This window comes from Berghia stephanieae, chromosome 3, assembly GCF_034508935.2.
Source record: "Berghia stephanieae isolate SIO BIC M18660-M18661 chromosome 3, UCSD_Bste_1.3, whole genome shotgun sequence".
NCBI classification, from domain to species: domain Eukaryota; kingdom Metazoa; phylum Mollusca; class Gastropoda; order Nudibranchia; family Aeolidiidae; genus Berghia; species Berghia stephanieae.
In genome coordinates this window covers 71,903,877-71,916,376 of record NC_088362.1, presented here as the reverse complement: position 1 = coordinate 71,916,376, position 12,500 = coordinate 71,903,877, and the positions used below count along the sequence as shown (strand labels likewise).

Here is a 12,500-nt window from a genome sequence, read left to right as displayed (position 1 = left end):
ATCCTGTATTATTATTATTATTATTATTATTATTATTATTATTATTATTATTATTATTATTATTATTATTATTATTATTACTGTTATTATTATTATTATAATTATTATTATTATTATTATTATTATTATTATTATTATTATTATTATTATTATTATTATTATTATTATTATTATTATTATATTGCTTTACACGCTTACAATCCAGTACCTCAATCATTGTTCGTTGTAATTCATTATAAGCCGCTCCAGTCGTAAATTGATGAAAGCTTATTTGTTAAAGTATATTTACTTGTTCAAACAATCGAAATAATGATAACCTTATGATGTTGTAGTATTATGTCACGGATTTAAAAAAAACAAAAACTTTTAAATGTTTGTCTTATTAAAACGTGATTTTTAAAACGTAATTAGTAATTAGTTTGAAATAGTCCGAATATATAATCTAGTTGTATGACTTTCGTCTTTGGATCGGAAGGTACAGTTTTCGAGAGTCGCTCAGAGCGGCGCATAATTGAGTCCTTGGAAAAGGCTCTTTACTCACATTCTCTCACCGAACTCAGGTGTAATATGAGTACCTTGCCGTTAACAGACAGCGTTGTCTCTGTCGGAGACAAGTTTAATATCACCTAATAAACGTCATGTTTCGTCTTACATGTTAAGTAGCTGGGGACCTCTTGTCAAGCGATTTGAGCATGTTAATGGGATATTACGATATATATTATATGCTCTAGTATTTTTTTTAATGCAAAAGAAAACTAATGCAGTGAGTTTTATGTGAATTGATGTGAATTAAAAATAACAGAAATAGAAATCAAAACACAACAGGAACATTATTTCTAAAATTTACTGATATCATACCCACCTATTGATATTGTCGATGTATAATTTACACCATATCAGACTAGCCGTCCTCGGCTTTTTTAAACACTAAAACGAGGCCTTATAGAATCCTATGCTATGCTCTTGATATTAAATGTGGTTCTAGGTTAAGAAAAAAGCAATGCGTTTTATGTTTAAATATCTTAAAATAACCTTAAAGAGCACATGAAAGTTGTAAAAACCACCCTTTTAAATTGTTCAAAGTCGATAAGAATAAAATCAGGCAAAGGAAAGGATGATACTCACACATAAACAAGGAAAATGACAAATCAAATATTATTTATTTGTTTATCGGGTTCAAGTCCCACTCTAGTCAGTGTCAAATTGAGTCTATTGATAAGACGCTTTGCTCATTTTCTATCACTGTAATCAATGTGTAAACAGAGTACCTGGCTGGTTCTTACGTTGTCACTTTTGAATAAAATTAACCTGTAGATTTTTGACCAATCAAAATACGGAATTTGTAGCCCATCTTCAAACGTGTTCGGACAAGCATGGATTGTTATTTTTAAACAATAACGTGAATGAAATGGACCTCTCTCTGATCATTGTTACTGTTTTTATACCGCAAGATAGGTGACTAGTTATCTCGAATTATATTATAACCGTTTAAGTTTCCACATAGTTCCATTGATCAAGCGGAACAGTGGATGTTTTACTTCGACACATTATACCATCAATTGTAAAACCGGTGTAGTTTGCTATGTTCACCAATCACTGCCATTGTCTACATTATGACGACTGTCCGAGAGCCGTGGTTATCAAGGCGTCTATTGTAATATTGCATAAAGCGTATAGATAGTTTGCGCTTGACTAAGAAGATCATAACATTGCCATCCGGAAGTATAACGGACCACCACACAAAATTGTGTGTATCCATGAACGTTTATAGTCTGGATAATACAGTTCAGTGAGCATTACTCATAAACGCGGATGGCAAAAACCAATAACAAAGACCTGAGTGACGTCATCTTCGAACTATCTATACGGCTATGTAGTCTTGTGGTATAATACGCGAAGTCGCACCAGAAGGTCCAGGGTTCGAATCCAGCTTTAAGCGGAGCAAATTTGAGTCCTTAGAAGAGGTTATTTACTCAAATTCTCTCACAGGCACTCATGTGGAAAATGAGAACCTGACCGGTAAAAGCATTGGCTCTGTCGGGAAAAATGTTTCATCGCATATAAGGCATTATTTGTCCTAAATGTTAAATGTTGTTGTTGTTGTTGTCAGCTAGGGACCCCTTGTAAAGCGTTTGAGCACGTTTCGTGGATATTGTGCTAAATTAATGCTAAAGTAAAAATGCTCGAGCCTGTTTTCTGTTGGGATTGGTGCATTAATAATTCCATCCATGATCATTATTATGTCTGGTCCTACATGCTAAGTGTTGCTGTAGGCTTTGGACCCCTCGTAAAGCGTTTGATCACCTATAATGGAAATCGACATCTTGATAGTTTGCGGTTGGCTCACAACATTGCCACCCGGAAGTAAAACGAACCAACACACAAAACTATGTGTAACCATGAACTTTTATAGTCCGATTACTACAGTTAAGTGAGAATTATTCATAAACGCGGATGGCAAAGAACAATAACAAAGACATGAGTGACCTCAACTTCGTTCTCGCTACATGACAGCTCAGATATCTTTTATGCAATATTTTTCTTTAAAGGGCTTGCCATGCATACATATATGCAGATTGATATATAAACGATCAGACTATTCCTAACATAGATGAACTGTCTGAACACACTGTGTTACACGCAACCTAAATATAAACATAATATTATCCCCATATGCAATGTGGAAATTCGAAGCACAAGCTATTCACATGATATATCGATCCATGGATATGGATGGATAAAGATTGAATACGCCCTCGAGCTAATACGTTGTCATACTTTTAATATCAATATCATCTTTGAATTAATTAATTCGATCATCAATTCATGACAAGATTGCTCCTTTAAATTCAAAACACAAAATGTGACCCACCTCGCAAACAGATAATATGTCGGAATGAAATTGATGACGACATTTTGAGTCTAAAGCCAAAATGGGCAGAATTTAAAACTACGTTTTCTGGAGTTTAAGGAACTTTGGCTTTTTTTTAGATTTACTTTATAGATAGTATGCGCTTGGCTAGGAAGCTCATAACATTGCCATCCGGAAGTATAACGGACCAACACACAAAACTCTGTATATCCATGAAATTTATAGTCAGGTTAATACAGTTCAGTGAGCATTACTCATAAACGCGGATGGCAAAAAGTAATAAAGACCTGAGTGATGTCATCTTCGAACTATCTATATCGCACAATATCCACTAAACGTGCTCAAAACGCTTTACAAAGGGTCCCTAGTGAAGGATGTGATATGATGCCTGTTTGGCAAATTACACTTTTTCCGACAAAGACAAAACTGTTCACGGGCAGGTTTTCAATTTACACCCGAGTTACTGTACGAGCCTTTCCACGCGCCCTCGGGCTAATACGTTGTCATACTTTTATATATCGATATCATCTTTGAATTCATTCATTCTATTATCGATTCATGACTAGACTGCTCCTTTACATTCAAAACCAAAATTGGGCCCACCCCGTCAAACAGATAATATGTCGGAATGAAATTAACGAAGACAACTCGAGTATAAAGTCAAAATGATCAGAGTTTAAAATCATACGTTTTCTTGAATTTAAGAAACCTGAGCTTTTTGAGATTTACTTTATATCGCGCAATATCTACTAAATGTGCTCAAGACGCTTAACAACGGATCCCTTGTCAACAGCAACACTTAACGTGTAGGACGAGACAGGATGTTGGGCGATATTACATTTTTTCCAACAGAGACAAAACTGTTCACGGCCAGGTTCTCAATTTACACCTGAGTACGATGTGAGTAAAGAGCCTTTACATACGCCGGCCAGAGCGGGACTCGGAACCAGGACCTTCCAATCCGAAGGCAAGTCGTGTCATACCACAAGACCACATAACCGAACAATACTTACTGTCTTAGATGAAGGAGTCCCGATAGTTGGTAGAGCACTAGCCTCACACGCGATGAGACCGAAATCCATCATGAGTGAAGTCGATACCCCCCACCCCTCCCTTGTCCAACCAATGATTGAATAGCATGGTCTATTAGATATTTTGGAAAGCACTTTACGATAGACTAGCGTCCTATCCAAATGGTAGCAAGCAATTGCTATTGTCTGACCCGCGCTATACAAAATCCATCTCAAAGGACCTAATGCCCCTGACATGAAGGACTACATGTTCAATGAATGGAGGCCTTCATACCAACACGCATTTTATAATTTAAACATAAAATTGAATTTATAGAATAAAGTTTACACCGACTTTCACAGATGAAAAAAATAGTTAAGAAATGTGTAATAGAAAATCAAATTAAAAAATATATTTTTATATATTTGCTGGCTCATTACAAATTCAGAAGAGGAAATGAATTCATTTCAATTTTGTTCAAAAGAATATTAGAAAAGTTTATCCCTTTAACCAGTTAACTGCGGTACTCTGGAAAGGCACGTATTTTAAAATTTGGCCAGAAAACTCGTCCTTCAAATATCGATCGATTGAAATGATCGTCATCTTGGTGAAAACTCTCAAACCTGGGACATCGCGAAGTTCCAGATTTGAGAGTATTGTTAAAATGAGGGTCATTTAAATAGGAAGAGTTTTCTTTCCAGAGTAGGGCAGTTAACTGGTTAAAATATAGTATCACTTTAATAAGCAGGGAATGTATGTATATTATATTGTATAAGATGAGTACATTACGTAACGCTAGCCTTTATAGGAAAATAGATTAATGTCATGTTCGTACTTGAATTCCTGTTTTAGAAGAAATGCATGCCGCATTGCATATGTTACAAATTGTCTAAAAATGGTATGAACAAGACGCGAATTTATTATTTCAAATTAATTTAAAATAGCCTTAAATACTAAATCTAATTCCTTTAAGAAAGTATAATATTTATTTTCCTCAATACAAATAAACATATTCCAAGTCATATATAAACGATAATTATTTCAATTTTCATCGTCTGAATATGATACTGATTTGATATGGAGGGTTATATATTATGATGATACTGATACTGTCGCACTCTGCATGTAAATACAATTTTATTTGACCAGAAAACGCGTTCTTCAGATATCGGTCGTATGTAAGCCAGTGAGAGCCATTTTACTGACTTACTCTAGGTATATTATCAAAATGTTGGCCAAAAAACTCGTCCTTCAAATATCGATCGAGTCAAATGACTCATTTTTGTTTTCAAAATTTCTTATCTCTAATTCCTCTCACACTTGAGACTTCAATGAGGTCGTCATAAATCATACGTCAAGTAAGTCTCAGATTTGAGAGATTTTGACTAAAAAGAGAGAGAGAGAGAGAGAGAGAGAGAGAGAGAGAGAGAGAGAGAGAGAGAGAGAGAGAGAGAATGAGAGAGAGAGAGAGAAAACAAGTAGAAGTGAAATATCTGTTCAATGTTACAGTTATCGTTTAACGTTATAACAAGTGTAACTAAATGACAAATTGCCATATTTATGGACAATAAAGATCTATTATTATTATTATTATTATTATTATTATTATTATTATTATTATTATTATTATTATTATTATTATTATTATTATTATTATTATTATTATTATTATTATTATTATTATTATTATTATTATTATTATTATTATTATCATTATTATTATTATTATTATTCTTATTATTATTATTATTATTATTATTATTATTATTATTATTATATTATTATTATTATTATTATTATTATTATTATTATTATTATTATTATTATTATTATTATTATTATTATTATTAATCGATCAATATTCGTATATTACGAATGACGGGTTTTCTGGCCAATTAAAAAAAGTGTGCTTTAACATAGTAGAACAGAATAGCGAATACGGCACGTGGTGTTATATGTTAACGTATCCATCCACTGCTGCTGCTGTGCAGCATGCTTAACCCTCTCCTTACCACCTACAGCAAAATCGTCACATTTGTTACGACACAATATACATTGTTCTCATACAGATTTATTTTGTACATCACAAACTTTTAAGAATAATCTTTGTTTAATCAATAAGAACATAAAGTTGTTTTGTAGAGAGCTTGTTTGAGTTTTTTTAAAAAACTTTTTCTGCTGGGTAAGCCTGTCATTTTGGGAAAATACTAAAAATGATTGGTAAGGAGAGAGTTAAACTTTGAGATGCTTTTCTGGAATTGGTATTAAGCCGGAGGGAACACGATGACAAAAAGTGAACTTAAATTTGAAATAACCATACATATGACATGTCAGTTTGTGTCTCTTTACAGACTGTAGTCTGTTCTTTTTCCTTTACAAAACAAATAAATCAACGAAAATTAAAGGTCTTATTTCGAGCTATAAAATGAATTTTCAGCACTAAAATCACCCCCGATTTGATACCGGTTTGTGGACATGGGTCTCATTTGATTTGATTTTGTTTATCCTATGTGCACAAATTAGCAGCTAAGTCTGATAATCGAACCCAATCGTAGGCCTAATTTAGCATTGTTAAAACGGACGACATTTTGCGTCGGTGAGCAACAATAACCATTACAACAATCAATTTGGGTTATCAAACCTGCGAATACATAAACGTCGTGTTTATTATCAAGCTATGTTGATGTTATATATGAATGCCTCTTATTCACGCCCATAACCTATCTGTTTTATTACTCCTATGTTGATGTTATATGAATGGCTCTCATTCACGCCCATAGCCTATCTGTTTTATTACTCCTATGTTGATGTTATATGAATGGCTCTTATTCACGCCCATAGCCTATCTGTTTTATTACTCCTATGTTGATGTTATATGAATGGCTCTTATTCACGCCCATAGCATTTCTGTTATATTACTCCTGTAATATTTATCATTCTAAGATAAATATTTATTAAATATCATTTTAATGTATAATGCATAGTTATGATACGATCTCTTGCTGACCTTTATGAAATAATGTTGATTTAAAGATTATCATAGCAATCATGTAAATCCTTTGCATTCAAAGAATGTATTCTGAAGAATTAAGAACATATTCAATATTCATAACCACTGACACTATTACTACTACTACTACTACTACTACTACTACTACTACTACTACTACTACTACTACTACTACTACTACTACTACTACTACTACTACTACTCACTAATAATAATAATAATAATAATAATAATAATAATAATAATAATACTACTACTACTACTACTACTACTACTACTACTACTACTACTACTACTACTACTACTTCTACTACTACTACTACTACGTGCGACTATGTGGTATTGTGGTATGACACTCGCTTTCGGATCGGAAGGTCCTGGGTTCGAGCCTCGCTCGGCGTATAGTGAGTCCTTGGAAAAGGCTCTTTACTCACATTCCCTCACTCATTCCGTACTCAGGTGTAAAAGGAGTACCTGGCCGTTAACAGCGTTGTCTCTGTCGGAAAAAATTTAATATCGCCTAAGAGGCACAATGTCTCGTTCTACATATTACGTTTTGCTGTTGGTCAGGGACCCTTTGTAAAGCGATTTGCGCACGATTAGTGGATATTGCTCTTATATAAAAGCTCAATTTTTTGGTGTTTTTTTTACTACTACTACTTCTACTACTACTACTACTACTACTACTACTACTACTACTACTACTACTACTACTACTACTACTACTACTACTACTATGATCGATCATGTATTCATTTCCATTCAACATGCATGGTTGCCTCGTTTTGACATGTTCTGTTTTGTACCCTTAATGGCAAAAACAATCTTTATGGCTTATGAGCATGAGTTGTGTATGCAACTATTATCAATCCTAAAAAGGGCATAAGACATTTATTTCATTTCAAGAACCCTTACACCCGATGTGTACACATATGCAGGTCTGATTTTCGAACCCACTTATAGGCCTAGTTTAACATTGTTGTACTGGACAATATATTTTTGTCATTTTTTAAAAAGATTTCCATTACAACAATGAGCCCTTAAGGAATTGGGTTATCAGTCCTGCAGATAAGTGTACGTCGCGTACATACTAATTGCCTCAAAAAAGGTATTACGTCGTAGTGATTTAAACGCTAAATACTTGAGTATTGGTTAAAATTAAAACACTTGCACCTAAAGGTTTATATGTTTTTTTAAAGGAAAATATAGATAGTTTATAATATTGCCACACACTGAAATCTTACATTTATGAAAAGTTTAGCTATAAAAAATTACTTTTTAGCATCGGGTTCACATTGACATTATTAATACCGTATAGTGACCTTAGGTTACAACTATTGAATTTGAAGTGACATGTTTGTGACCCATCGCGTCATTACGGTATTATGTCGTGGTAAGTCAGTCATAATCGTGTGGAAATATGAAATTGATATCTAGTAACCAAAATATGAAACTTGGGTAATATTTATAATTCGTCTTATGATGACAACAGACATCGTTCCTTAAGGTGACAACCCACCCCCAGTTTAATGTTTCAAAAATTTACACCCCCCCCCCCCTAAAAAGAAAAACAGAAAACAAACAAACAAAAAAAACAAAAACAAAAGAAATACAGAAAAATCACCCCCAAAAAATAACCAAAAAAGCAACAAAACCACTCCAAACAAACCAAAAAAAAAAAGAAAAAAAAAAGAAAAGAAAGTAAACTAACAAAAAGAATTTAAAAGCACATTTGTTTGGAAATTGACCAACAATACCGTTTCAAGACGACAGGTCACATTTAATTTAATTCATAGTCTCTATCGTTCGTTCGTTTGTTTGTTTACTCATTTAATAACATTTAAATATGTTTGCTTTAATTTTTTCTGTGTTTTGTTTTCAGACGGAGACAGCGTTGGCGTACGATGCCTTCAAACTATTTGCCACCGGTCTTGACAGGTATTCAGCCACTCGCATCGTAAGTACAGCCAGCCTCCCGTGTGACAAGATTCACTCGTGGGACCACGGAGCAAGCCTTCTTAATTTTATTAAATCTGTGAGTATTGTCAGATATATGTGACCCATAACGACAATGTGGTAATTTTTTTAGTAAGAGTGATACGACGGATGCCAAACAAATTATTGAATTCAATGTTAAATGGATCTTAACTGTAAACATTCTGAGTTAATGCTTTTTATCAGACTGTCTATATTTATTCTACTTAATGAAATACCCATATTTATCCCGAATTTTCAGATTTTGACAAGATATTCAATTGTTAGTATCAATAAACCTCCTGTACAATAATGAAGATAATAATGATGATGATGATGATAATGAAAATAATAATAACACTAATAATAATGATGATGATAATAATAATAATAATAATAATAATAATAATAATAATAATAATAATAATAATAATAATAATAATAATAATATTAATATTAATATTAATCATAATAATAAAACTAATAGTAATAATAATAATAACAACAACAACAATAATAATAATAATAATAATAATAATAATAATAATAATAATAATAATAATAATAATAATAATAATAATAATAATAATAATAATAATAATAATTGTGGTCAATTTAAGGAAATCTGTGGACAATTTTGTATAATTTTATAAGCTCACCCCTCTTTCTCCTGTATTTTAAAGATACATATTTTTGATTTAAACTCAAATTTGTTCTCGTCCGTCTTTGGACATTTTCTAAAACAATTGACTGACGTTTGAATAAGGAGCTCCACATACAGTTTTTATTTGGTTCTTCTTCCTTTATTTGCAGTCCAACTTTGGTGTATTGTCGCAAGTTTTACATAAGCAATATTCAGCATGACATAGTTACGAGTATGTTGTAAAATGGTCCAAATCATGTGATTCAACAGCGTCTTGTATGAGGTTATTCCAAAGACGAATTGTGGATGGCATGATGATTGTATATGACTTTTCTTTAAACTTTGTAAGTTTAGATCTAAAAAATCATTCATTCTCTTCAATAAAACACTCACAAAGTATGACACGTTACACCTGTATTTCAGCCATATAAAGCCGATGATAAAAAAAAAAAAAAAAAAACGAGAAAAACAACAAATCAGAAGTAAAATTTGTTAGGTTTGACAAAATGAACGCTGCGAGTTCAAACTAGATTTAACGTCATGATTCTATTCATCTAACTCTTTCTTTCCACCAGTCAACAATTGAAGGCTTGTCAGGGACCATAACATTTGACAAAAATGAACGATACGACTTCAATCTGGATTTGATGCTGTTGCGCCAGAGTGGACTTGTAAAGGTAAGTTGAGCGGCTCCTCTGGCCTATAACAGTTAAGTCTCGGAGTGGTGGGTGCTTGGTTCGATTCCCGATGTTGGCAGTGAAAAATTGAGCCATTGGAAAAGACTTTTGTTTTGCAATATCTAACCGACTTCATGTTTGAATGAGTACCTGGTCAGTAATAGCGTTGGCTCTGTCGAAATAATATTACGAAGGGATTGTTTTGGCAATATTGCTCATATAATTCTATGACGTTGTTCATGCTGTTTGGCTTGGAAAAAGTGAAAAAATTCAGCCAATGGGAGAGCGGCTTTGGTCAGTTTTGCTATTTCCCAATTCAGTTATTACTAAGATCCATAAGATAGTGTCACTCATGTTAAGGTCAGCGGTCTCAAACCGGTACTATGTCAAGGTAAATATTTTGTCAAAATTTTCTACGAAGAGGACATGCCGAATATTTCTCTGTCGTCGATCTAGTAATGTATTTATGTATTCAATGATTTTTGTTGTTGGCTGAAGAAGGGTTTTGACCCCGAACCATTCCGCGTTTAGTCTTTTGTTGTTGTTTTTTTTTAAAAATATGTTATTGACATTTTTGTTTATTAAGACATAAGCTTAGTATTCATTTTTCTTATTAAAAAAACTATGTTGACCTCAGTCAAATATCATAGATACTTCAAATTAAGCCTTCAGTTTTCTGTGTTTTGTTTAATCCTGACAGATTGTCTCACTGTTGGCGATGGGTTATAATGTGATTTATATTCTAAAATTCTTTTACGTCTATTCTGTAGATTGGAACATGGAATAGGCACGATGGTTTGAGCATCATAGCCCCAAAGAACATAACGCCTATTGACGGATCATTTATCGGAGGTGTGGAGAACAAGGGGAACACAATCAGCGGTGGAAGTAACTCAACAAGAAAGAAGTACAGGGTAGCTGCTTATGTGGTGAGTATAACATGTAACCATAGCCTTCGTCAACTTACAAACAAAAAGATTAAAAAATTAGAGCATATATATATATGCCCCCCTCTCATGTAAACCTCAACACACAGGTGAAGAACGCAAAACAAGAAAACGACATATTACTTGGTTCAACCCACCTTTCGGCTAAAACGTCAGCACAAACATTGGACAGCAGTTCCTGAAGTTAATTGATACACACTTTCCAAAAAACCACAAGCTACATAAAATTATCAACAGGAATACCATAAAAATAAGCTACTCGTGTATGCCCAACATAGAACAAATAATTTCAAGCCACACCAAAAACATATTAATAAACCTACGACAAGAGCAAAACCCACCCACCAGAAAATGCAACTGCAGAAATAAGGAACATTGCCCGCTAAACAAACAATATTTAGAATCGAGTTTAATTTACCAAGCCACAGTCACCGAAACTAAAACAAACAATCAAGAAAAATATGTAGGACTTACGGAAAATAACTTCAAAACAAGATACAACCTCCACACCTCAACATTTAGAAACACTAACAAAAAAAAAAAACCACAAAACTCAGCGAACATATTTGGAAATTAAAAGGCAACAAACTAGACCACAACATTTCATGGAAAATTATATCTAAAGCACCAAGGATACACACCGACATCAAAACAATGTAGCTTATGCCTGGAAGAGAAATATACTATAATCAAACACCCTCATGAAGCCACACTCAACACGAAAAATGAGATGTACAGTATTTGTCCACATCGACGGAAGTACTTAGTGATCAACTACAAACCGGAACCACTTCAACAAGCAACAACACACAACAAACCAAACTCATGTAACACACAGTCCTGACGATGGCTGAAAAGACCTGAAACATCGATGTAGACTGACACCAACATTGTGGTAAATATTAAAATAATAATTCGCTCCATTGCATTCAATATTTATATATATATATATATATATATATATATATATATATATATATATATATATATATATATATATATATAGCGCCATATTCCTTACGTGCATTGGTCAAAGCACTTAACAAGGGATCTCAAGCCAACAGCAACACTTTAAAGTAGGACGAGACATGACGTCTGTTAGGCGATATTACAGTTTCTTCCGCTTTTAAAATGGAAATACTTGAAACAAAGCAAACACTGAACATTTCGGAGAGGAAAGTTGAAAAGAAATTAACGAAATTGAATGAGTATTGTCGCGAATTCAAAGTTTTCACTACATTTTGTTGACTTGAGGAAAATCATTGTAGTTTAGTTTTTACGAATTGTTGCACAAATTTGCTGTGAGCACCAATCCGTTTTACTGGAGGGTAAGGAAAAGAGTTGCTTGGCGGTGAATCCTATATTG

General features: G+C 33.2%; 1 protein-coding gene across 5 annotated transcripts in view; it reads left to right on the top strand.

The window, feature by feature from the left end:
• The window catches only part of LOC144968384 (glutamate receptor ionotropic, kainate 2-like), a 159,577-nt gene that overhangs the window by 135,098 nt on the left and 11,979 nt on the right, over positions 1–12,500 (top strand). For all 5 annotated transcript variants that reach the window (XM_078906674.1, XM_078906676.1, XM_078906677.1 and 2 more), the window contains 3 exons: positions 8,776–8,928; positions 10,086–10,187; positions 10,958–11,116. In XM_078906674.1, the coding sequence (XP_078762800.1) occupies positions 8,776–8,928; positions 10,086–10,187; positions 10,958–11,116 (414 nt within the window). The remainder of the gene's footprint in view (positions 1–8,775; positions 8,929–10,085; positions 10,188–10,957; positions 11,117–12,500) is intronic.